Source organism: Lissotriton helveticus, chromosome 12 (assembly GCF_964261635.1).
Source record: "Lissotriton helveticus chromosome 12, aLisHel1.1, whole genome shotgun sequence".
In the NCBI taxonomy this organism is placed as follows: domain Eukaryota; kingdom Metazoa; phylum Chordata; class Amphibia; order Caudata; family Salamandridae; genus Lissotriton; species Lissotriton helveticus.
In genome coordinates this window covers 2578971-2606473 of record NC_136073.1, presented here as the reverse complement: position 1 = coordinate 2606473, position 27503 = coordinate 2578971, and the positions used below count along the sequence as shown (strand labels likewise).

Genomic DNA, 27503 nt, shown 5'->3' with positions numbered 1-27503 from the left:
ATATTGAAGTAATCATCTGCCAAAGATCACACCGTTTGGACCAAGTGGAGAAGCCAAGACTACAACACAGGTGTTCTGGCTCCCAGGTGTATAAATGAACCCCTGGTCCACATTACAGGCCTTGGTGAGGCAGCAGAGGAACGGCTGGGTTAATGGGGGTTGACTGCAGCCCCGGTGCCCCTGCACCCGGCGCACAGCGGCGGGTTTACCGACGCGGCGGAAGAGATGCTGAAGCAGAACAGCGCCTTCCGAGGTCGGACAGATAATTGGATCTGGGAGGGGTGATGAAAAGGGAGCTGGCTGCTTTGAAGCTGCGAATCCTGTGAACTTCTCATCACTAACAGGCCACAAACAGAGCTGTTTACTCCCCCTGCCTGCTGTCACCCGCCAGGGGGGGTGGAGGCACCTGAGCCCCGCATAGCCCACGCTGGCCACCCAGTACCCGTGCTTGGCTACGAATGGGGCAGCAGTTGCGATGTCGGGTGCAAGCGTATCATTGTAATTGGACTAATGGTTGTTTCCGTCTGTGTTTACCCGCTGAGCACCTCCACAGATTTGCTGCAGAGAGCGAGTAAATGATCTGTCTTTGGACACTGGAATTATGCGGCAGGGGACCACCAAATTATGTGGCAAGAAAAGGCAGATTATGCGGAATAATGCTGCACTTTTTTTTTATAGTATTACTTCATTATTATGTAATATTTACACGTGCTAATACTGTCTAAGCAAATATTTTGCCTCATTGATACTAGTTTAACAACCCAACACAAACAGAAGCAACTGAAAAATAGCCAGTTAAACTTGGCGAAGGGACCCTCACGGCGTGCAAACACATGTCGCCACGTTTGTAGTAGCTTTTGAACCTCTTGAGTTTAAAACATTTTTTTTTTGTTACAATCTGCAGATTTTTAAGCAGATGATGGATTATGTAGCAAATGTGGTAAAATCCATAATTATGTGAAAAAAGCAGCAGCACAGAAATCGCATAATTCAGGTGGCCCTGCCCATTAAGACACGTTGGGGGCTTAAGTTATTTGTATGAATGAGGGATGGCTTAGAGGAAGCAGTCTTTGAGTGTGAGTGATCAAGGAGAATTAGATGTCTGAGAGGGAAGGAGGGAGTGAGTGGTGGTACAGAGGTAGAGGTCTTTGATTAGGAGTGAGTGACAGCGTAGAGGTTGAGATATTTGAGCTGAAGCGTGTGATAGCACCCATGTACAGGTCTTTGAGTGGGGGAAGGCGCAGAGGAAGAGGTTCTCGAGTGTGAGTAGGGGAGGGCTCAGAAATAGAGGTTTTTGAGAATGAAGAGGAGGTGGGATGACGTTTCAAGAAAGAAATGCTGCAAGAGTTTTAAGAATACTGAGGAGATGGTGGACTTGCCATAAGATGAGTCCTTTCTAAGGATAGTGTCCACCTATGTAACACTCCCTCCGAGCCTTGCCAACTTCCCGGCGACCTTCCCACCCAGGCTGACAGCCTGTGTGATCCACGCGCCCTCAATGTGGCAGACAGCGCCGTTGATGCACTGCTGGTTTATAATCAGGTTCCTTTCCCTGGGGGCGAGTGCTCTAAATCGCGCAGTCGCTTCCAGCCAAAAGAGTAAAGCAACGGGGGCGACTGCCTGGCTGCTAGTCTGGAATGGAATTGATGATAAAAATAAATACCAGGTGTTGGACTTGGCCCTTTCTGCAGGGTCATCCCTGAACTTTTTGCCTTCCTCCAATATTCTCTCTGACCTGTTTTTGTTGGTTTAATGACTCTGGGCACTTTACACTGCTGACCAGTGCTAAAGTGCATATGCTCTCCCTACTGTAAATTGCTATATGTGATTGGTTTCCATGTTTGGCTTATTTGGTTTACTGTCAGTCCCCAGTAAAGTGCACCAGCAGTGCCAGGGCTTGTAAATACAAACACTGCTAGTGGGCCTGCAGCACTGGTTCTGCCACCCACAGAAGCGGCCTAGTAAAATGTGTCTAAGGTCTGCCATTGCAGAACCCACGTGCAGTCTGGTACTGTCATGCTGGCTGGGCAAGTGCACCCACTTGCCAGCCCTAAACCTACCCTTAACTTCATATTAGTCACCCCTATGGTAGGCCCAAGGGCAGGGTGCATTATAAGCATAAGGTAGGACAAGCCCTGATGTGTGTGGCATGTCCTAATAGTGAATAACAGCCATTTTCGTTTTTCACTATTGTAAGGCTACCTGTTCTCATAGGCCAGAACGGGCTGCTGGAATTATTACACTCTATAATCCCAGTAGGCTCAGGGAACATGGTAGAAAGTCAAGTTTAGTATGCCTGAACTCAGAATAATAAAATACATCTTTTAGTAAAGTTTATTTTAATATCCTGTGTTTGCAAATGCTACTTTTAGAAAGTTAGCATTTGCTTGCCTGACCATTTCATCCCGCCTCTGCTAGGATGTGTGTCTGGTTTCTGTTAGTGACAGGGCTGGGGGATTCCAGGGGACAGTCTGGGCTGCCAAGTGGTAAATAGAGGGATTACCTACAGGATAGGTGGGAGGAGTGCCCCTTGACTCTGAATAGGGCTGTGCTCTGCCACCACAATGCTGGCTCCACCCCCTGGAGAGCGTCTGATGTCCCTGCCCTGCTCTCTGAAAGAAGAAGCCAGAGTCTGCAAAACAAAGTGCTCCAGAGCTGAATTGGACTATGCAACGCCCCCCCTGGCCTGAAAAGACAAAAGAAACTGTGTATAAAAAGAGGAGCTCTGCTCTTAACAAATCAGATCCTGTTTTGACCACGAAGAACCTCTGCCCGACTAGAAGGACCAAGAAGAAGCTGAAGGAGGAAAGACTGTCCCTGACCTGAGGGACTGGCCTCCAGTGGTGCCTTGCTGAGGAAGGAGAGGAAAAGACCAGAAAGGACTTTGTTATATTTGTGCCTGAAACGATCTCCAAGGGCTTGATCTTGAGCTAGCCCCCTGACCTGAGCCCCAGGACCATTGGGCTCATTGTGCCTTCGCCCGTTTTCTGCCAAGAACTATGTCTGCTTCCTTCCCGCTGGAGCTGTGACCTTTTGTGCCCTCACCCCCTCCTAGGGCCGTGACACTCAGGAGCCTGGACGCCCTTGCCCGCTGAGAGCCCCGCTCTTACCGAGTCGCTCTCTCCCCGTTGGGCCGGGCCGCCTGCTCCCCTGTCACCTCGCCTGCTACTGGAGTGCGTGGTGTGCTCCCTCGCCTCTCCCGCCGGAAATCAGATTGGAGCGCGATCCTTCGCCTCGGACGGCCCGTATGCCTGAAACGTGCCCGGCCGCCCCGCTTTTGCCCTCCAGCCCCTGAAGATAGGCCGCGCCGCACCCTGAAGAGACCCCCAGTACGGTCCGTACTGGAGGCCCTGTGCTGCGCCTGCCTGTCCGGAAGCCTCCAGCCCCCAAAGACCCGAAGGTACGCTTTGGCCGTCGGCGCGTACTAAGAGAGTACGACTCGTCCCCACCAGGTACGCCGTGTGGACCTGAATGCCGCATCTACAACGCTTTTGCCCTCCAGCACCTGAAGATAGGCCGCGCCGCACCCTGAAGAGACCCCCAGTACGGTCCGTACTGGAGGCCCTGTGCTGCGCCTGCCTGTCCGGAAGCCTCCAGCCCCCAAAGACCCGAAGGTACGCTTTGGCCGCCGGCTCGTACTAAGAGAGTACGACTCGTCCCCACCAGGTACGCCGTGTGGACCTGAGCGCCGCATCTACAACGCCCACACAAGGTACTGTGAAACCCACCAACTCGATAGCGAGTCTACAACGGACTCGGGGTCCGCAACGTTCTGTTTTCCCCACATCGCTGTGTGCACCGACCCTTACAGCGCTGTACACCCCGTACAATTCTACCGCGAGGCGTGTAGAAGTTGGAACACCTTTGTTCAAGCTAGCGAGGTACGCATCGCACGGGTATGCATCGAAGCGTACCCCATTGTGAGCCCACCTCGTGTACGCCTCGCATCAAGCGCCACGCCTCGGACTTACGTTTCCGCGAGGCGCGTGAGGGTTGACGAGGCTGCTTGTTGATCACTGAACGAAACGTATGCAGTGTACAGGAGCGCTACGAAGCGCCCAGCAGTGAGAAGCACTGCCAAAACAGAACGGTGCTTTGCCGTACAGATTGTGGAACCAGTCTAAAGGATATTGGACCGTTTTAAAACCAAAGAAACTTGTGAATTAAGCCATCTTTAAGAACTTGAAAGAACTCTATTCTCCAAACACCAGTACTGTGGCCTCATTCTTTAAAAGTTATATGGTCTTCTGATAAATCTGCATAACAATCTATTTTTACATAAAGTCTACGTATTTTTGATACAAAACCTTACGCCTGGTGTCCATTTGTGGTGGGTCTGTGATTTTACTGTATGTGGTCATAAATGCTTAACTGACTTAGCGCCCTGAGGATTGGCCTTGTCTGCTCGCGCCACGCAACCTAAAGGGTGAGCAGGGGTTATTCTGAGGAGTGAGTCCCTTACCCTGACTAGAGGAGAGGGTCCCTGTTTGTCACAAGTGCATACCTTTGCCAACCAGATAGCCCCAATTCTAACACCAGGTAATAATAGAGATTGACGGTCCTACTAACATTCTATACTCATTTTAAGCAAACGGTATAAAAGACACTTTCCCAGCGGTGACTTAGTAAAATGTTGATTTACTGCAATGTATGTGAGTGGAAATCACAGGTTGGTCCAGAACGTCAATTTTGGCAGACAGAACCCGTGAGTGCCATAGGATTTAAAACGAGGGATAGGAGTGGCTCAGTGTTGGCTATGTTGAAGGGTGGCCCGGCGTGGGTCAGTGTTGGCTGGGTTGAAGAGTGGATAGCAGTGGGTTAGTGTTGGCCGGGTTGAAGGGTGGGTGGATGGGTGTGGGTTAGTGTTGGATGGGTTCAATTATGGAACAGGCCACGCTAATAGGATGTTTTTAAGGTCAAGAAATAACTTAAGGTATGTCGCTTTGTTAATCCCCGGATTGCCATACATAGCAGAGAGAGCCAGGCCTGCAATTCCACAGACACTCGGTCATCAGAGATGTGGCTTGAACATGCGGATGGGGTGAGGTGGGAGAGTCCTTACAGTGTGTAGACCGAGTCAGGTGCCACGTTCAGAACTAGCATCTTTCAGCATAAACATTTCAGTTTAAGAAGCTGTACCGGGCCCTTCCCTCTCCAGCAGGTCCCAGCTTCACCGCTGCTTGCATCCTTTAAGATTAACTTGCGTCCTGGAGACATGGCGGTCTGTATGTGCCTTTAACAATACTTCGCCACGTGAAGTGCATCATTATGTGGGACTTAGAGTAATGAAATCTGCTGGGAAACAGACACACAGCAGGCCTGTTAATGTCCACGATGGCACCTGAAGTCTGCGCCGGCCTGCCTCTTGTGCACCGGACACGGATGGGAGGGGGTGAGAAGCGGGAAGGGGGCAGCGTGGAGGCCCGGCAGAGGACGTTTGGGGAGGGGGCGTCCCTCACGTCTGCTGCTGTTATTCTGGAGCATGAGAAATGCAAAGGTATTGTTTGCACCCATTCACAGAGCAGAGTGGGTCGGCGTGAGGTGGGTTAACTCTGGATAACTTCAGATTTAAGAGACCAGGCACGCAACAGCAGAGCAAACTTGTGTTTTTGTGCAAATATATTATCCAGACTACAGTTCCTAATGAAGGCATCAGCTGCTGAGCTGCACGAGGGCAATCTATCACTCTTCTACTGTCAAATTTCAAAACTCGGGGACAGTGAGCTGCAAGGGGGTCAGCCGCGACGCCAATAAATAACCCTGTCTCCGCAAGTTGGGAAAAGTTTCCTCGCCTTTCCGAGCACAAGTGCCCCACCTCAAGAGCCATAATCCGCAGTTAAAGGTAGCATTGAGGCTGGGGTATGCAAGTGTATGTTGTGGGGGCGCATGGCATGAACTGACCTTTGTGGCCCAGGCAGGCGGGTCCGGTGGCCGGTCGGTGGATGACAAAGCAAACACCCGAGGGCGTGAAGTAGATGCGCCATGGGCCCCCCTTTCCAGCCGTCTGCCACCTACATTGGCGCTGCATGCGGATGCCAGCGGGAGCTGAAAGAGGTGCTGCGGACGCTCGCGCTGCGCTCCTTCCGGCTGCGGCTGACGAGGCCGGGCCTGAGCACTCCTCCTCACAACCAACAGCACAGCCCTATCGAAGCACGTACGGTCAGACACACAGACAACCACACACCCGACACCTGCAAGACCTCACACCCAATCTGGCGGGCTAGAACTGTCTCCTCTTAATGGTCAGAGAGAGCTGCGAGGGAGGAAGTGAGGGGGCCACAGTGGGCGGCAGAAACTGAAAGGGACAAGAGAGGCAGGAAAGCACCAGGACAGGAGAGAAGAGGAAGAGACAGGATGAGAGCGGAGGGAGTCAAAGGGGAGCAGGGATAGAGTTTCAGAAGAAGAGTAGGTGTGAGAGAAAGGAAGGAGGAAGCCCCAGATGATTGTGAGTAAAGAGGGGAGGGAGGGAAACAGAAGATGCGCGTAGCTTGTTTCTCCTGAGAAGCGGGGGAAGGGAGCCGCGAGACCTAAAAGGAATAGGCGCAGTTGCTGCCCTTGGGACAGCGAGTCTACAGCGTGTCTTGCTCACGCTGCTTGCACGCGCCAGTACGCTCTGTGATTGTTTGACAAGGTCCACCAATCACACTGCTTATTTGCAAGTTGCCAACCAATCACAGAGTGTACTGGCATGTGCAGGCAGCGTGAGCTAGACACGCTGTAGACTCGATGTCCCATGGGGGAGTCAAAACAAATATAGGGCGGTAACAAAAACCCGCTGAATACCAATCACAAACAAAAGTTTAACATAAATATCAACATTGCCCAATTGAAAGCATGGGCGGTAACAGAAGTCGCTCTACACAAAATACTTTACCCCAATAAATCTGGCTACGTGAGCAGCGATTGCGCGCTGTAACGCTAGGCGAGACCTAAAAAAGGGGTTCCCCAAAACATGCTTTCTGACACAATTGAAACATCTGTCATTATGTGGAGTATGCGGTACAAAAAGGGGTGGTGATGGACCACCCCAGTTCAGACATGGCCATATGCAAATCAGTCTGACCCTGTGCCTCATGGGAACAGTCCAGCCCGAACTGCCAAGCCATGCCTTCCCTGGACCGGAAACAAGCTTCCTAGGACCGGTTTCTGGCATTCCAGCCGTCTTCAGCCAGGCTTGCTTGAATCCAGTGGCAAAGTGAGCAAGGGACTCACGTCTGAGCATACCCTGCCAACTTATGGCGAACAAAGAGGTACAAAAGGGGGTGGTGATGGACGGAGCATCTGAACCAATCAAACACTCACACCCAGTCAACAGATCTGGGTTTAATCCATCACCGTTCTTTAGCCCACTCTGCCACCCCATTTCAGACATGGCCATATGCAAATCAGTCTGACCCTGTGCCTCATGGGAACAGTCCAGCCCGAACTGCCAAGCCAGGTCTTCCCTGAACTGGAAGCAGGCATCCTGGATTCCACTGGATTCAAGATAGCCTGGCTGATGAGGATTATGAATCCGAAACCGGTCCCAGGATGCTTGTTTCCGGTACAGCGTATTTCAGGATAGAAAAGCATTTATAAATATACTTATTACATGATAACTTATTCTTTTCATAAAATATACACACTAGATAATGTTATACATATTTGAACCACAGATTATTGCATTGTATGGTATAACCTGAAAAGCATATGTATCTCCAGTTGGTATAAACAGAGCAATCAAAACCAATCTGCAAAGAGCTGCCTGATCTCTTTTAGGCTAGACACAAAAATGTATGCCAATTTTGGAAACACTGGTTACAGTTGTTGACTACCAACGCGTTTCGCCAAAGCCTTCTTCAGGGTTTTCATACCAGTAGTTACTAGAATGAGAAAAAGTTTTATTTTATTTAAAATACATTTGTGGTCTAGAGCTTAAGTGCATGTTACAACAATAACATGAATGTACATGTGTACAGCCTAGAAACCCTCCCCTATATACATGGTCTAAGAAATCTTGAATCTGACACCCGCTGTGAACCACAACAATTAATACTACACAATAAATGTGAAAAAATAACACACAATCTCTTCTCGCCCAACAAGTGATGTTGTCCATGCATTAAAAACCTTAAACAATATTTCTCTTCATGTCAGAGTTATATGATTAACCAGAATGTTAGTAGTTAAGTTGGCCAAGACACTATTTTTTTCAATTTGATGGAGAACTACCCAAATCTGTATAATCCTATGTTATTTTCAATGGAAATCTTGTCTTACAATGCCTTTCCTGTTGATTACCCCAGGCATATGTTATGGCATACCAGTTTATTACACCTTGCCCATTTCCCTATATGAAAGGTTGAAGAAATGGTTAGCATTTCTATTAAGGTCCATTCATTGCTATATGGTTTACCTCCTTCCAATATATTTGTTATACTTTGATTGAAACCGGTCCTCATCTTTTGATGATAGGGACTTTGATTAACCACATAAAGGATCTCTAAAATGAAAAGATATACAGCCAAGCATATGCGCCTCTTTCCTTCTGCCTTATTTAAATATACCTGTGTTCTAGAGGTCATATATCTTAAAAACTTTTCCAATACAGATAGCAAGACTATATTTACCTCTATCCTCAAAATGGTACTTCAGATCACCGTCTAAGATCCTTGTGGTGTGGGATACATGTAAAGCGCACTGTTACTCTACCCGAGTGTCCTGGTGCTGTAGACCGCTGGGGAACCCGTCCTGGTTTTCCCTGTGAGATGGTCCCTTTCTGGGTATCTCCAGGGTGAAACCAGGAATCCCCGGCGTCTGTGGGGGGCCGTTGTAGAGATGAGGCAAGCTTAATGCCCAGAGTTACCGAGTGTGTTCCCTGGTCAGAGTAGGCACTGAGGCAAGAATTATCGAGTCCGTTGACCCTGGTCCAAGACCCTGCCGCGTCGGGAATTGAACCCTGGTCCCGGTCCGTTCTCTGCTTACAGGTCTGCCGCCTCTAACCAGTGAGCCACACCACTCCACTAGATGGATTAGAGGACTTGAATTACCTGGAAACTGAGTAGAATGCATAATAAAATATTACAAGCTAATAGTCTCTATTACTAACCTATCTACATACATGCTACTAGTTTATACACTTAGTCACTACTAATCTATTATAACACCATCCTTTATTCAATGTTAATTCAGTTGCTGGTTCAAAAAATTCCAATCGGAGACTTGATAAATGTGTGATATCACTGTAATAATAAATGTATCTTCATTAGCTTACTACGGACTGTCTTTGTCTGTAACTACATCAACTGTGTATCTATCTCCGTTAGTTGGAAACATACTGATCTTAAAGATTAAAGTAGGCTTGTATTACATGTGGATTTTCAGGTGCCTATCTTCACTATGTGCTTGATTAAGCAATGATGTAGAGACCTTACAAGATAAATAGGGAAAAAGACGGGGGAAACGCCTTTATTGACTATATCACCACTTAAGTTACAACATCATGTGTGGTTGTAACCCAATATTTAACATAGTGAAGAAGCTCTCCAGCTGCACTCACGTTGTAACTGACTCAATTACGGTTGCATTCATGAAGTTACTGACACGATTACGAGAACAGTTAACTTGTGTGGCCATGATATTTAGTTCTGTGAACACAGACCAACCAACAGACCGACTGTGTGCGTTTATAACCATATATATCCTTATTACACAGCAGACTGGGGTTTATGTTATGTATGGCCCTACATGTTACTATAATTACACTTAATGGCCAGTAAGTTGTTACTATTCTCTCCAATACATAATCCTACTTCTAGCTCAATGAAATGAAGACTCAAGCATATTCGTCCATGCTTCAGTTCCGACTGCGCGTGACTCAAAGACAAGATTTAATTTATCTGCCTCCAAGTAACAACTGCTATATTGATATGTTTACAAACCCACTGTGATCACTACATCCAGCACCCGTTTCTCGCTGACAACGTAACTCCTCGAAAAGAAAAAGCGAACAACTGCACGCTTATGGCAATGCTATCAGTGCTCGAACAATACAATTTTGACGCGCATGGGGGAGACGCTCCCTTCCGAATACAATTATTAATAATGAAGGAGACACGTATCCCTGACTTGGTGAGGCCCTCCATATACCATGGCCAGGTGTTGCCATGCCAGTAGGAAGCCAGCCATAGTTTTCCAAGAAGGCCTAGGGGACATTTACATCATGCACATGTGATATAAGTGATTCAAGAGGATATATATACATCTTTATTCTCTAGCAGTATCAAGTCAATTTGTTAGCATAGTTGGCTTATAAAGAAAATCGCCTTCCAAAGCTTCTGAAATAGCTGCTCAAGAAAGCAATTAAAATTACTCTACGAAAGAAGTAATGACAGATGGTAGGCATACTTCACAATATTTGTTATATTAGGCTTGTGGACTGAGCTCTAGGGATTGGAACGTGTTAAACAAGCACCAGCGACTTTAATCAAGGTCAAATTCATTTTTCATAAGTCACTGGTAAATTACGTAATTTTGCCCAGGATAACATGATGTCTAGCCGCTGCCAGGACTCGAACCCGGGTCCCCAGAACCAAAGTGAACATCTATGGCATTAATGCCAACTCCGCTCCTCCTTGAAACATCCAACGTTCCCACTAGTAGTGGGACAAAGGGGAAAGGAGCGACACTTTAAAAAAAGGAAAACAAATAGCTATTCCCTCTTACCTGCCAGAGAATGGAATCTTCACAAAGGATACAACAGTTGTAAATTCCTTGCAGTCAAATGCTGCAGCTGCGAGGGTACAAACCAGGATAACCTTGAGGGGGAAGGGTTTCAACAGAGAGGCGAACGGCAGCAACCAGATGTTAAATTCAGCAACCACGAGGCAAAAGGCAACAGTGAAGAAATGCTGTTTCATCAGCAAAGTTGAAGTATTTTGCAGCTTTATGTATACAAAATTTGCAAAAATTCTATTGAATGCTGTAAACAATTTTGTGATGGCATCATATTCTGTATACTTAGTAACAATCCCTTTGGGCATTTTAAGGTCAAAGTTCCTCTTTGTCCCTAGGAATTATGTTGCTGCCACCATTGATGGGTCCTAAACCCATCTCTGCCCTTTCCTTTTCTTTGGCTAGCATCCCTTCCCCCCGGGCTATTCTGTGGGCAATCTTTCCAGAAGGATCTCCTCCTCCGAGGACCTTCCGTGTACCATGCGCTACCTGAACCGTCCTTGCTAAATGCAGGTACTCTTGGCTCAGTGGGTCGTGTTTGAGGTAGAGGTACGGTGTCCTCTCTTTCGGCTTGTGGCATATTCGGGTCATCTTCCTCACTAACTCCACCCTGGTTCTCGGGGTCAGCGGCATCATCCGTAGTATGGGCCAGCTCATATTCTCCAAACAGCTTTTGAAGCATTATAGTACTAGGGTGTGAGCCAGTTTTTATCTTGCTTCCTTTGCAGAGGAGCCTTGACTTCTTAAAAGTATGCTACAGATATGGTAAGCCATATTATCTGCAAGACACATTATCACTCTAACATTAGGACCTTTTTGGAACTAGAAAAAATCCTAACTCAAGTTTTACAGTTCTAACTATAGTACGTTTTTCAATCGTAAACAGTTTTAAACTTCGGGTGCTTAACCAAGGCCTTAACAGATAGTTTTTGAAATTTTGAAAAAATTGACAATTGGAATAAAAATTCACTTTTAACTAAAGGCAATTTTTTTAGAAAAAATCCTAACTCAAGTTTTACAGTTCTAACTATAGTAAGTTCAATCGTAAAAAGTTTTAAACTTCAGGTGCTTAACCAAGGCCCTAAACGATAGTTTTTAACATTTTGAAAAAAATTGACAATTGGAAAAAATTCACTTTTAACTTAAGGAAATTTTTAGGTAGATCCTAGCGCAGCGCACATGCACTGCATTAGGAGATGACCTTTATGAATTGGTCTGCACTTTTCAAGCACTCGTGCTTGTGGCAGCATCCACCTTACCTTTATGGGCACGTGTTTAATGGTGTAACCAGGTGGCTTTTTTTATTTTGTTTTATGATTTTTCTCTTGTATTATGCTTCCCAGCAGTTTTTATTATGTTTGCATTTAGCACACAAATATTCTCTCTTTAACTCTCTCATGCAAACGGGCGAAGCAGTCTGAAATCTAGGTGTGCTTAGCAGCTGTACTTAAAAAAATTAGAGGCAAGGGGGAGGGGTTCACGAAATGACCAACACAATTTTGTAAAAAAAACAAATACACATTTTTTCACAGAAATTGCATCTTCTTAGAAACTTTTTTTTTCATAAAGCAACTTACCCTGAAGCACCGTGATGCGCCGAGGACCCCTGCCCATCCCATCAGCCGTTCCCATCCACAGATAGAACAGAGACCAGCAGTTGCTCGGGTATTGAGAGGGACACAATTAATGTGTAATTTTGTTTTCTGGTTTGAAAGAACAAAAACTTCTAGACCTTGCACGCTCCACCTGTGTTCTTATCTGTAAATTGTCAGGGGGAGGGGCTCACAAAAAGTGAATTATTTCAGTTCAAGGAGGAAGAAAGAGGGGTCTGGGAGGGAATTAATTGTTTACGGTGACATCACCAAGGCAGGCTCATAAAATGAATAGCTGAGGAGCTCTCTCCAGCAGAAGTCTTAAATCAGCAGGGAGAGAGGAAAAGGCGTGGAGGCCTCGAAGAAGGGAAGGCTTGTGCAAGAGCAGGTTTTTGCTTCATCTTTCGTGCTGCCCAGCTGATTCGCTTTATTTATTTTTGCACATTTTATTCTGGTGTCTGTCTTTTTCTTTTTTATCCACATACAACCTGTGCAAAGTACGCAAACCGTCCTGAGTAAAATACGCAGGTGAACACGTGCACAACAATGCTGAGTAAAGCACAGCACTGGCCACATGTACCCCGCCGAGCAACCGTGACAAATATGTGCAGAGAAGTGAGAATGTGCACATCTGTACATTTATGCGTCATCATGCGGCACTCAATGCTCACTTTAAATGTTGCCTTTCTCTCTAGCTTGTAAACACATCACATGGCGCTTTTAGAACTAGCCAAATAATATTTGCCATACGTTTGTGTAGATTTTTCTATACCATGATGGTATTCCGGAGGCTGCCCGAAATTCCTTTTCATAGGAAAACATAACAAGCATTGGCATAGCCAATAGGACTTGCTTTGGGGACCTTATAAGTATTTAGTTATGCAGTACAATATCCTTGGTGCAACAACATCAACTATTGCATGGCTAAACACATAAGGTCCCAAAGGCGAGACCTATTGGCTATGCCAATGCTTGTTTGATTTACTCATGTGGTCAATTATTGACAAAGTGTGTCAGCAAACGCACAGTCGTAGACCCCACAGCTGATCCATTGATGTAGGAAGCAGGCTATCCATTTAGTGTACTAAAAAGAAGTACACTGTGCAGAGTCCAGTGGGTCTCCAACTGATTTACAGAGGCAAAAGTAGATAACACTAACGCTCTCTTTTGTGGTAGTGTGGGGGCGCAGTTAGGCTTATCAGAGGGAAGTGCTAAGCATTTTTGTATTCACAGAGGCAATAAATAAGACACACTCTCAAAGAAAAAATCTGAGACCAATTTAGAAAAATAACATTTATTTTTATTTATATTTCAAACTCAAATACTTCATTTCAAGGTAAGTACAGTTTTCGATAAAAAATATTCACAGGTAAGTAAACGTTTCAAACCTGTGTGTCTTTACGCACAATGCAATGCTATTGGAGGAAAAGTGAAAGATGCATATAAGGTAGATACAGTCAGTTTCAGGGGTTCACCTTCTGGAATCGGAATAGTGGTTGGCCAAAGTTCAAAGTCTGCCAACATTTCTTCGGGAACTGCCCAGGTTCTACCAGGGGCAGGGTGCTGATGAAGCTGGTAGCTGGTGCTACGGAGAAGGAGGGGCACCTGAAAAGAGGCAGCACAGAGGAACTTGTGGGCAAGTCCAAGGGCTCCAGAAACAGGGCCTCAGGTTGAAAGGGTTCTTGGAGCACGAGTGCACAGCTGGTTTGTCGGGAACCGGGCCAGAGGGCTTGGGAGGAGAGTGGTTTGGTTGGCTGGGCTAGAGCTCAAAGATGCACCTCGCGGTCAGGGACAATCAGCTGGAAGAGAAGACATTAATGCAGCTGGGCCAGTCTCAACGTGGGTCTCAGTGATGCTGATGTCCCGCAACAGCTGTTGGTCCTGGTGCAGTGAGGGTCCAGACTGAAACTCACAGTCAGTGTTAGGTGCAGGGGTCCGGTGCCCCAGGGGTTTGTACTGCACGGCTCAGGTTGGTCCTGGTGTCTTCACACTCGGTGGGGCGACAGATCTTACCTTCCAGAGCACAAGTACCATCTCCTTATCGTCTAAGGCTTCCGTCGGGCCTTGGAACTGCAAGGTGGTGGACTGGACTATGCTTGTCAGTGCCTGCGGGTTGCAGGGGAATAGTTCCTCTAATCCAAGGAGACTTTTGGTGTTTGCTGAAATGCTGGCAGGATATCAAAGTCTTTGGTAGTGCTCCAGCTCGCAGGAAAAGTCACTCTGTCACGATTGTCGAGAGGGGGCTGATGACGGCAGGGTTTTCATCAAAGTTCTGCTGCAGTTCTCGCCAGGCAGTGACTTTTCTTCGTCCTTCTTCTGTTGATTCGTCAAATATGAAGTTCGGGTCCAAGGGGTGCCACATAAATACTCAATTTATGGGTCTTTAGAGGAGTTCTGGGTAGTGGCCAATGGGCTGCCTTCCTGTAGGGCGACTACACCCTCTACGTGACCACTTTCTGTGGGAAGTGGGCATAACCCCGACCCTAATAGGCTAATTCTTTCCAACACAAGCTAGAGTATTCTAAAAATTGGGGGTCCATGTCAGCTGGCCCATCCTAGGGGTGGTGCTGGCTGAATGTGGGCACACCACCTAATCTAAATAATGTTCCTGCCGTTCTTGTCGCCTAAAGTGGAGTCAGGACAGGGGGTGGGCACCTCCACTATCTGGAGAGGCTTGGGGTCACATATCAAAGGTGGCAGGGCCTTTGAAGTTTCCCACCCTGGAATACCCATCCTGCTTGGACGAGGTATGAACACCTCCACCCAGAATAGGCTTTGTTCCTGTCCTCCTAGAGGGAAGGCTCTTACCTCGGGAGGTCAGAAATTTTTCTAGGGTGGCTGGCTGGTTGAGACCAGTCAGTCAACACACTAGTAGTCGGAAGGTTTTCAAGGGCACCTCTAAGGTGCTATTTGGGTGCATCTGTTAATAAATGCAGCACTGGCATCAGTGTGGGTTAATTAAGACAAGGTGTTTGATAGCAAACACCTTGGGATACAGTGAGGCCATCATGTAGCTGGGGAACTCGTAATGACGAGTGTCCAGCCCATGTGCTCATTATCGTTACACTGTGCACTTGCGATATTTAAGGGTGAACTAAGATATCACAGGGACACACCCACTCATGCAGATATACCCACATATGGGTATAGTGCCCCCTGCCTTAGGGCTTTAATGCCTGCCGTAGTGGGGTCTTACCTGCACCACATGTAGTGTTGGCAGATATGGCACGGATGTGTGTCATGTTGACTCTGAGTCGTCTCTGCACCAGGACACGCAGCCTGCAGAGGCAGCTTGCATGAGCTTGCTGATGCGTCCCTTAGGGCGGCACAAGGTGTACTGCAGCCTTTAGGAGCCCTCGTTAGGTCCAGCGCCCCAAGTACCAGGGATGCCCCTTACTAGGACTTAAGAGGGATCCAAAGGGTTAATGGAACAATCCTACAGCGGAGGGACAGAGCAGGGGGCCTGGCAACAAGTGTGTGTGGAGGGGTGACCATGTTAAAAGGGGTTATTTTCTAAAATCCTGTTTTATACCCCGTTAGCCTCGCTTACCCGGTCCAACAGCTCCCTCATAGGTGCAGCCCTTCAACTGACAGTGTGAGGCGGGGGCCGGGGTGGCGTCGTTGGGCTGCAGGGTGTCCTCACCTCGGGTGTCCAGGGGTCTTTGTACACCTCTTACTTTGGACCTCGGCCGTGTTTCCTGCCGGGTGCGGAGGGAGCCGCAGGCGTGTGACGCCCGGTGCCCCGTGTGAGGTGGTGGCGGGTCGGTCGGAGTCTCCTCTTGCCTTTACCAGTGCTTGTTTGTTTTCTTCCATGTCGATTAGAACTGTGAGGGTTGGGTGTTTTTTATTTACGTAGTTTCCGGACGTGACGATGACGTAACCCGGAAGTCGTCCTCTACCTCTCGCGACATAACCGGGCCTCGCGCGAGATCTGTCCTTTCCCAGCGCTGCTGTCAAAATGGTGGGTGCAGCCGCGGCCCGGGGCCCGGCCATCCGCCGCCATCCCGCCCCGAGCCGGGGCTGAGGGGCCCGGCCATCCGCCGCCATCCCGCCCCGAGCCGGGGGGAAGGGGCCCGGGGCCGCCGCCGGCCTCTCCCCGCGGCCCCGCTCTCACGGGGGGGGGGGGGGTCTGGAGGGCTCACGGGGCCGGAGGCTCCCCCCGCCCGGAGCCGAGCCTCGGGAGAGCCGGGCCCTGGGAGGGGGCATGGAGGACCAGGGGGGCTCTGGAGCCGGGCGCTGGGAGGGGGCATGGAGGACCAGGGGGGCTCTGGAGCCGGGCGCTGGGAGGGGGCATGGAGGACCAGGGGGGCTCTGGAGCCGGGCGCTGGGAGGGGGCATGGAGGACCAGGGGGGCTCTGGAGCCGGGCGCTGGAGGACCAGGGGGGCTCTGGAGCCGGGCGCTGGGAGGGGGCATGGAGGACCAGGGGGGCTCTGGAGCCGGGCGCTGGGAGGGGGCATGGAGGACCAGGGGGGCTCTGGAGCCGGGCGCTGGGAGGGGGCATGGAGGACCAGGGGGGCTCTGGAGCCGGGCCCTGGAGGCGGGCGGGGGGGGGGGCTGGCTGGAGCCTTGGGTCTGGGGTGTGAGGGGCCCCCTGGGACCCCCGCTCTCCAGGTGCATGTCCGCGTCGCACCAGGGCCGGGTGGAGGTGCCGGGCGGGCTCTGGGGGTGTCGGGGTCTGGGGGGGTCGGTTGGTGGTCGCCCTTCGGTTGACGGTGTCTCTCTCTTGCAGGCGGAAGTCGAGCAGAAGAAGAAGCGAACCTTCAGGAAGTTCACCTACCGGGGCGTGGACCTGGACCAGCTGCTGGACATGTCCTAGTGAGTCTGACGTGCCTTGTACCCGTGCGGGGCTGACCCAGGGGCGGTGTGTGTTGATGCATTATGTGGCAAGAGCCTGGCCGCCCCTGCAGGGACCGCCGGACGGTGCCAGACATGTTCCCCCCCCTCTAGCCCTGCATGTGGCCTTGCATCGGCATCAAACGCCTGCTTCCCACATGTAGCCTTATCTCTTTGAATCTCGAGTTGGTGTAATGTGTGGCCCTGCCCCAGGCGCCTTCCCCCCCAGCTCCCATCTGCAGTCGCTTCCCCAGCAGTGACTTCTCTTGCAGGTCGCCCACCACAGACCTCCCCTTCACAGTATTGATTGAGATGCTTTCTCCCCCCCACAGTGAGCAGATCATGCAGCTGTACTGCGCCCGCCAGCGCCGGAGGCTGAACCGGGGCCTGCGCCGCAAGCAGCACTCCCTCCTGAAGCGCCTCCGCAAAGCCAAGAAAGAGGCCCCGCCCATGGAGAAACCAGAGGTGGTGAAGACTCACCTGCGCGACATGATCATCCTCCCGGAGATGGTGGGCAGCATGGTGGGCGTCTACAACGGGAAGACCTTCAACCAGGTGGAGATCAAGGTGAGCTGGGCAGCTGTCATTCGTGTGTAGTACAGAGTGGGTGGATTGCTTCAGAGGTACCTCGCCCGATGAGTGTTTGAGGTGGCAGGAGTCTGCCCTCCCAGGGCTTGCTGCAGGATTCTGAAAGTGTGGTTGTCAGTTGCCTTATAGGCTGATTTTGAATGTGAGAACCTGGTGGTGTTTGTGGTCTGCTCGTTATTAAATGGTGGTGTGGCCATGGGATCACCAGTGGTTTGTGCTGGTAATTTGTTCAAGATAAGCCTAAAAGTGGGGGACGTGTATATGCAAGGAACACCCCCCACAGATGTCTTGTTTGGAGAAGTAAGAAAACTAGTGAGGGCTACCACCTTCAGAGGAGTGTGGCAAAATGGCAGGTCTTCGTGCATGTATGTCATAGTCTGAGACCATGAAGATAACTAATGCTGGAGGCAAGCTGTGGTTCATACACTTAAGGAATTATGGAAGATTAATAGAAATCACAACCTAAAAATTCTGCAGGCGATGATAGCTTTTTAGTCTCACAGTAGCAATATGGTAACACTAATTTTATGAATGTCCCACTTGTAAATACCATGCACCCTCCCCTGTAAACTACAAGGCTTACGTTTACATAGAGGTGCCTTTTTTAATAAAAACGAAGGTTTTTACCTGTCAAAAACGATTGCACTGCAGCAGTCCGGCTACTCGAGGTAACCGGAAGCAATGGCAATACATACTTATGCCACAGTAGTGAATGGCACAATGAGTGCAGATGTCTACATGTTGGGTGTCGTAATGGCTTGAGTGTATTCCCGCACCACGTGTTGCCCTTGTGGAAAAGTTAAATCATTCAGTAACTTGGTTTTAAACAATGCTGTATCATGGGCTTCCACTACTCGATGGAATCTGAATGGCCACCTGCATAATATGGGTGATGTGGCATCTCTGGGTGCATCATGGGTGTCCCATTTCTTGTGTATGGATTGGGGTGCCGTTAACAGTGGTTTGAAAAACCAAATTTGTTTCTTTAACTACTTTCATTTATAAAGCTAGGATATCGTTTAGCCTAGTGTATGTTTGTATGTACTGTGATGTGATCATACTTTATATTAGAGTTGTATAGCTTTTCACCACATCAACCATCAAAATCTATGCTGGCATGTTATCTGCTATTAAGAAAATGTATCTGAGCTTTTCAGAACACTATCAAACCTCTTGCTCTCACCTCCTAACTTCTTTGCTTAATCGTTTTACTTAAACCCCCCACCCCCCTAGTACCGACAAATCTTGTTATACGTCTACTGTTTTCCTTTCACCAGAACAAAAAATCGCATAATTCTTACATTTCTACCAACCATTCTTTGCCAAAATACCTTTTTGAAGATGCTGATAGATATAGTTTTCACCTACCTGTTTGTTGTACCCGCCTTTCAGCAAACACAATTGATATGCTCCAACATTGCGTCTCTGTATTTCAAAGGGAAAGACACGCTCACACAACTTCATGTTCTTTAATCCTTCCATTTTTCATTCTATCTTGTGCTGCTTTTGACCTGATAGGTCACCTAAAATGCTAGGTAACTAGGTTTAGTCAACAAATAGCTATCAAAGCATCACAAAAATCACTTGCTTCTCCTGGGACTCGAGGCTCTTGTCCATTTCCGCCTCACTACCAGTTGGTGTATTGCGGCTTACTTCTAGGTTATCTCCATTTTTATGCCCCCACCCCCCCTTTCGTGCTAAGCCATGTTTTTTTAGCTATTTGGGATAGTTCATGCTTAAGCCTCTTAACATTTTGTCCACGGTAGCCATCCACACAAAGTTTGCGTCCCCCCCCCCCAATATCGTAGGTAATCTAATAGGACCCAGGGTTTGTTGAGTCTGCTGGAGAGTGCTTGTTTTCCCCTGCAAATGGCATCAACTGAGGGTTTCGGGGACAGGCGTGCTTGAATCTGAAACATTTTTTTTGTACAGTTTTGATATTTTAATGGGAGATGGCCAATATCTTGTGATTTCAACCTCCTTCAAGTTTGTGGTGGAAACGAGTACCAGTTGCAATAAGAAAATAATTTAAAATGGATTTGGGGGAAAAGAAACCATTTGTGTGTATTTTCATCTGTCGTCTTACAATGGCAGATTTTCTAATGCAATATACCGTTGTGTCCACTGGACCCTTCTCGTTTTGTAGATACAGAGGACATGTATGCTCTCGAAGATCTAGAGGTACCTACAGCCAATGGTCTTTCATTGTCTACTGACTATAGTTATTTATATGGTAAATTATAAAGAATGGAGAAAGTATTTCAAGAAACCATTTCTGAAATGTACACCAGATTCTGAGTTCAGGTGCAGTGGTCGTTTATGCATCTCTGAACTTATGGGCCATCTGAAACAAAAGCCAGTATGAGTGCGTTTTTCAAATCTTGCTTCACTGTTCCTTACATGTGAAAAGGCACAAACGTAGAGATGGTCAGTTGGTAATAACACATGGCCTACTGTTCTGTATACATTCCCTCATTGCTCCTGAATAAGAAATGGTACACCACTTGTGTGACGGGCCATGCAGCTGCAACATGAACCCCTCAAAATGTGCCCTAAGAGACATCCTTTTTCACCCAGCAGAATGATAGTTTTTTTGTTTTATCAGGTTGCAGGCTGTGGATTGTCAGTCCCAGCTCAGCTGCCACCTTGGGAAACCATCAGAAACCCAGGGGAGAGTCCAGGGAGGTGTGACTGGTGTGGATTCTAACCATTTCTTAATTGGAATACCCTTCAAAGCCCAAATTTAGAAAGTCATTTTCTTCACATTTCTATTTGGGGAAGCTGTAGGACGACCGGGACAAAATTCCTTCCATCCTGCGTTCTCCTTTGTGGGAGATACTTTCTCCCAACACGCTGGAGGAAAATAGCTTCCTGCACGTCCCCACGTGCGTCTCATGATTTATCAGACCGTCAAGTGGGGCTTGGGGGTGGCAACGCCATAGCTGCTCTCCCTTTTGGCCTGTAGAGGGGTGGCACACGGGGTGAGTGGCTGCACATCCGCATGCGTGGATATTAGGTCAACGTGGAGCCATATTTTTCACACCTGCCGTGCGTGGTGCGAACCGGGGTAATACACACTACCTTCGTTTCTACATTTTCTCGTTTGCTGCTTTGTCATCCTTCCTGTTATATAGACTCTGCGGTCCCTTGTAGTACTAGTTTCTTTCATGTACAGCTAGTGTGTAATTCAGTCCAGTCCACTTTTCTTCTGAAGCTCTGACTTGTTCCTTCCTGGTGGCATATTTAGTCCCTGCAATTGGTATCCTCTAACTACTGCAGCCAGCCCTCTGTCTAGTATTACAGTTGGAGAACATGCCTGTGGCTTGTCTTCTGATATCTGAATGTTACAATTCCTATAATAATAATAATAATAATAGGGGCATTTGTAGAGCGGTGAGTTGCGCACATCGGCGTGTCCCCGCGCTAAGGTGAGAGAGGCAGAAGATGGAAGTTTAGCTGACGGGCGGGCAGCCTATCTGATATATAGGTATTTTTTTTAATTTAGCGCGGAACTTAGTTTCTGCCGGTTCTAAGCGTAGATCTACCGGAAGTTTGTTCCAATGGTTTGCCGCTAAATACCTAAACGATCTGCCTCCCATACGGGCTTTCTTAACCTTGGGGATTCTCAACAATCCTCCACCCGCAGATCTTAGCGCTCGAGCTGGTTCATAGGATTCAATCAAGCTCTGCAGTGGTCGAGGTGCCCTGCCATTCAGAATCCGATGGCAGGTGCAGAGGGCCTTGTACTCTATTCTGCTCCTCACAGGGAGCCAGTGTAGCTTCTGCAAGGCTTCCCTCGAGGGAGCCCTTTTGGGCAGCCTGAGGATCAAACGTGCTGCCGCATTCTGCAGCACTTGAAGGCGACCAAAACTTTTCCCAGGTGCTCCCAGGTACAGCAGGTTCGCATAATCCAACCTTGCGGTCACCAATGCATGTACCAGGGTTTTACGGGCCTCCATAGGCAATAGTTCCAGAACTTTCCTCAGCCTTTTCAGGACTCCAAAAAACATACCCACCACACGGTTGATTTGGGGCCTAAAAGTGAGACCCGCATCAAACCACACTCCCAGGTTTTTTGCCTCCGGACAGGGGGTGGGGGTCGGCCCTAGGCACGGTGGCCACCAAGCCGATGACCAAGCAGACTGGTCTCTCCCCACCACAAGCACCTCTGTCTTGCTACCGTTAAGTTTTAGACCGTTCATAGCCATCCAATCGGCAAGATCTTTCATGCACGACCGGAAGCCATCTGCAGCAAGACAGGGCGCGTGCGACAGGGAGATGACCAGCTGCGTGTCATCGGCATAGGATACTATTTGGAGGCCATGACTCAGTACAATGGAGGCAAGAGGCGCTACATACAGATTAAAAAGGGTCGGGCTCAGAGACGAGCCCTGAGGCATGCCCTGGCCCAAAGGGACCCCTTTGGAGTAGCAGTCTCACTTGGAAGCTTCTGCCCGTTAGGAAGGCCTGGATCCACCTCAGCGCGGTATTAGCAATGCCACCTCTGCTCAGACACTGTAGCAAGGTGGAATGTGCTACAGTGTTGAACGCCGCGCTGAGGTCCAACAGGATCAAGGCCATCGTATGCCCCTCATCTACACCCTGTCTCAGATGTTCAGTAGCCATCAGTAAGGCAGACTCCGTCGAATGGCGGGGTCTAAAGCCGAACTGCGTAGTATGGAGCAGCCCTGCCTCCTCCACATATTCCATAATTTGGGTGTTTACCACCTTCTCAGCCACTTTGGACATGAAAGGCAAGAGAGAGATGGGCCTCAGATTTTCTAACACCTCAAAACTAATGTGAGGTTTCTTCCGGAGAGGGAGCACAACTGCCTGTTTCCACCCCTTAGGTAACATGCCAGACTTAAAAGAGACATCCAGGACATGCCTAATGTAAGGCTCCAGGACCTCCAGGCTGTCTCTCAACCGTTTAGGGGACACCGGATCCAAAGGGGAGCCAGATTTTACAGAGAGACATATCCTGACTAGCTCTTCAGGAGGGGGGGTGCTGAAGCTTGTGAGAAGCCCCAGGTTCTCCGTGTCCTCGGATGTTACCTCCGGCTCAACCCCTGTGGGGGGAGGGTTAGACCTGCTTACCACAACCTGTTTCTTCCAGGCTGTGCTGTTCTTGATCAGTGAGCGCTCGTTTACCCTCCTCCTGACCTCTACAAAAGAACCCTATACCACCAGGCTTTTGCCCAAACCCCTTTGTGGACAGACCTGGACTTGCTGTAACTGGCATCAAGCTTTTCTCTTGAGACTGGAAGGGTGGGGGCTGTTTGTCACAAAGGATCGGGTTTGCAGGGGTGCTGCTATATCTGCCCTCAGTAACAAATGCAGCAGGGGGACTGGTCTGTCACAATCGCCAGGGCTGCTTTGCGTTCCCAATACCGCCCTATTTGTGAAGAACTGTGACAAGCTTCAAAATGCATCTGTTCCACTAGATCATGAGCAATTTTTTTTTTTGTCACTGCAAATACCATAGCCCCCCCCCCCCCCCTTTAGATTTCTTCGTGCCACTTGCGTTAACATAGTTGCCACATAATTAACACATCGCATCAGTCCATATTGGCTACAGTTGGATGGAACCTTTCCCAGTTGATTGAGTGCAGTTTATCACTCGAGTTGTGTATGGTGCCCAGCGTTTGTGCGCGTCCAAGCCTAGTTGCTGTTGTGGAGATCGATGGACTTTGCAGTAAAACAGTGGCCACCGTTCACTGTTTAATCCTGGAGATTGAATTCTCTCCAGCATTAAAAAAAGAAACGTCTGGTCGGAGTTTCTGATTGCTAAGTAATGTAGCCAAAGTGGCGATCATTTGTTTAGAATTTTTATATAGCTTGCACCCTGCCATTAGTATAACCATAGCAGTTTGGGCAGACTGTACTTGCACTTCAATCAATCATAGCATTTATAAAGCTCACTACTTATCCGTGAGGGTCTCAGGTGTGAGGGACGCTGCTACTTTTCGAAGAGCCATGTCTTGAGTCTCCTGAAGGTTAGGAGGTCTTCGGTCTGCCGCAGGAAGATGGGGAGGGTGTTCTATGTCTTGGTGGTGAGGTGGGAGAGTGATCTGCCGTCGGCGGTCACTCTTTGGATGCGGGGGCTGTGGCGAGGGCGTGGTGATCGGTGCTGGCAGGTGGGGGTGTAGAGGCTGAGTGGGCTCTTAAGTTATGTTGGCCGGGGGCTGTGGAGAGCCTTGTGTGCATGGGTGAGGAGCTTGAAGTTTATCCTCTTGTTGATGGGGAGCCAGTGCCGGTCTCTTAGGTGGGGTGTGATGTGGTAGCGGCGTATGTCGAGGATCAAGCGTGCAGAGGCATTCTGGATGTGTTAGAGCAGTTTCAGGAGTTTGGCCAGGGCCCCTGCTTAGTGCGTTGCCGTAGTCCAGTCTACTGCTGACGAGGGCCTGGGTGACCATCCTTCTGGTTTCAGTGGGGATACACGTGAAGATTCTGAGAAGCATGCGGAGGGTGGTGAAGCAGGAAGAGAAGACAGTGTTGACCTGCTTCGTCATGGAAAGGGTGGAGTTGAGGGTGACCCCTAGGCTGCGTGCGTGGTCAGTCGGTCGGTGTAGGGGGTGCTCCTAGTTCAGTCGGCCACCAGGAGTCGTCCCAGGCCAACTGGGTGGATCTGGGGATGAGGACCTCAGTCTTGTCAGAGTTCAGCTTCAGTTGGCTGTTTCTCATCCAGTTGGCGACTGCTTTCATGGAGGTTGGTTTTGGCGGTGTGAGGATCAGCTGGATGTCAATGTAGGAGATGTTTAGGTCGGGCGATATGGGTGAGCGGTGCCATGTAGATATTGATCAGCGTTGGGATGAGCCCTGGGGTATGTTGCAAATGATCTTGGTGGCTTCGGCGCGGAAGGGGGGGGAGGGTGACACTGTTCTGCCAGACAGGAAGGAGGTGGTCCAGTCCAGGGTCTTCTCTTGGATTCCGGCATTGTGGAGGTGTGTTCATAGTGTGTGGTGGCAGACCGTGTCTAAGACGGCTGACCTGGACAAGAGGATGAGGACAACGGTTTCTCTGTTAAACGGGGTCCTTATGTTGCCGGTGGCGGTGATGAGGGCAGTCTCGGTGCTGTGGTTGCTGCGAAACCGGGACGGGTCCAGGATGCTGTTCTCCTCGAGGAAGCTGGTCAGTTGTTTTTTACTGCTTTTTCGATGACCTTCGCAGGGAGATGGCTTGGAAGTTCTTGGGGTCCGCCATGGGTTTCTTGAGTAAGGTGTTGATCTCTGCGTGCTTCCAGCTCTCTGGGAACTTCGTGGTCTTGAAGGAGATGTTGATGGTTTTCCGGAGATGGGGTGCGATGGTGCTGCTGGCTTTGTTGAAGATGTGGTGTGTGCGGGGGTTTCCGGGGATCTGGAGTGGATGGTGTTCTTGATGGTGTCGTTGTTGTTTATGTTGGTCGGAGCAGGAGGTGGTTGTGGGAGCGGGGGTCTCAGCTGTTGCCGGGGTGTTGAAGCGGTCGTGGATGTCTGCGATATTGTGATGTAAGAAGGTGGCTAGCGAGTTGCACAGGTCTTGTGATGGTGGGATGTCGCTGGGGTTGGAGAGTTCCTTCACGAAGTTTAATAGCGCTTTGTTGTGTGCGTTGTTGTCTAGGCGGTCTTTGAAGGAGGTCCTTTTGGCGGATCTGATTAGTTGGTGGTGTCTGCGGGTGGCGTTCTTGTGGGTTGTGTATCTTTCCGGTGTTCGTTCACACATCCTGTTTTTCTGAGTTTTTGGCAGGTTCGCTTGGAGGCCTTCGGTGAACCAGCTGGCTTTCTTGCTGGTATGGGTGTTGGAGGGCTTCTTGAGCGGGGCGAGGGTGTTGGCACAGTTGTCTATCCACTGTCTGAGCCTACGGGCTGCGGCGTCGGTTGTCGATTAGGGTGGAAGAGTTGGAGTCATTGTTCTCGAGATGGAAGTTCAGGTCCCCGAGGAGGATGTAGTCCATGGAGGCGAAGGCGTGTGTACGGATTAACTCGGCGATTGAGTCGCTAAACTGCGGTCGGGGTCCGGGGGGTCTGTAGATGAGGGTACCTCTGAGGGTGGTGTTGGTCGGTGTGGATCTGGAAGTGCAGGTGTTCGGCAGTGCTGAAGGTGTAGTCTGTGTCTGTCCACAGAAACACCCTAAAAATCTCGACAATGGCAATTCCTCCTCCATTGGTGCGGTCCTTGCGGGTGATCTTGTAGCCTTCCGGGATGGCTGTGGCGATGTCGGGTGCCGAGGAGGGGTTCAGCGAGGTCTCCGCCAAGAAGGTAACGTCTGGGGCGTTGGTGTCAAGTAGGTCCCAGAGTTCGGCGTGTTTGTGGGCAGATCGGGTGTTGAGCAGGATGCATCTGAGGAAGTTGGGTTCTTTCAGAGGAGGGTTGGCAGGCTGGATGCTGGTGAAGCCGGAGTTCGGCAAGAGAAGGGTCATTGGGTGTGATTAAGGTCAGCCAGGCAGCAGGTGCGTGATCGTACGACGTTGAGTGTGTGGAGGGCGCTGCAGTCGTAGCGGAGGCGGTCGTCGTGGCGTTCGTGGGGAGCAGGGTTTCTGGCGTGGGCAGGCGCATACAGGCTTGCTTTAGGTGCGCCAGCAGCAGTCTCCATACAAGGGGAGGTGTGAGGGAGGAGCAGCTGGGACGTGGGGGCGAGCGAGGGGGTGAGCCGCGGGGAGGCAGCGGTGGGACCGAGGGTTAACACTGGATACAGAAGGCAAAATGGGTCAGCGCAATAAAAGTACGGGGGGGGTCTGCATAATACAGGTAAAGGTAAAACAGTAAGGGGCACAAAAGGAAAGTGGAGAGAAGCAGGCAACAATCAGAAGACAATTACCACAATTGCAGGAAACACAATCACTGGTACAGAATGATGCGGAGGAGCGGCAAACGTGCAGGGAAGAGGCAAGGACACAGGAGGTGCTGTGTGGCGTGGGGAGCGGCCTGACTTGCAAGCAGGGTTAAGGGTTCCTCTCACTGCCGCGCAGTGGTCTCCATATAAGGGCTTACTAGTGCAGGCTTAAATCTGATTTGGTTTGTAATGTCTTATTATTTTGTTCTGGCTACTTTCTTGTGTTAATCATTTGATTGTGCGTATATGACGTTCATGTTTGAGGGATAAGGGCTGGGGTATTGCTTATGCACTTTCTAGGTCAGAATGTAAGTGATTGTCTTGTGGGTGGTGGGATTTGATGCTGACTGCTACTGTTTTTTTGTTTTTTTTATTTACTTTTTGTTTAGAATGAACTAGCATTAAAACTAAAACGAGCAGCCAGGCGTGTTTGGTCTTGCTTAGAAGTCCTTTAAGGGTACGGGATGTTGCCTAATTTAATCGCTGCATCTCTGGTCTGTGACTGTTTAAATATGTTGCTTTTGTATTATAACACTTATTTATGCACTTATTTGTTCTTATTTTCTCTTACAGCCTGAGATGATTGGCCATTACCTTGGTGAATTTTCGATCACTTACAAGCCTGTCAAGCACGGCCGACCGGGTATCGGTGCCACTCATTCTTCTCGGTTCATTCCTCTGAAGTAAATGACATCTGTTTGTAAATAAAGTTTTCTCAACTAGACTCTTGTCTTTGTCTGGGCAGTGTGGCACTATTCCGTTGCTTCTGTGCAGGCTGTGTTGTATATCTGTTGGAAATCTCCTTTTCTGCGTCAGCCGAATTTTTTATGCCTTTTGCTCAACCCTAAATTTCTACTACCTTTAGATCCCTGTGCTCTTCCTCCTACTAACCAGCTACAAAGTGCCTGCGCCGCCCCATACACACATTTGAATTGCCATATTTAACTTGCCTACAAGTCCCTC

At 49.2% G+C, this 27503-nt stretch overlaps 1 protein-coding gene across 1 annotated transcript; it reads left to right on the top strand.

Moving 5' to 3' along the window:
* Nucleotides 1–16167: 16167 nt before the first annotated feature.
* On the top strand, nucleotides 16168–27264 carry RPS15 (ribosomal protein S15). Its single transcript, XM_078671411.1, has 4 exons — nucleotides 16168–16266; nucleotides 17036–17121; nucleotides 17472–17706; nucleotides 27114–27264. The coding sequence occupies exons 1-4, from the start codon at nucleotides 16264–16266 to the stop codon at nucleotides 27225–27227; spliced, it is 438 nt and encodes a 145-aa protein (XP_078527537.1). The 5' UTR covers nucleotides 16168–16263; the 3' UTR covers nucleotides 27228–27264.
* Nucleotides 27265–27503: the final 239 nt, after the last annotated feature.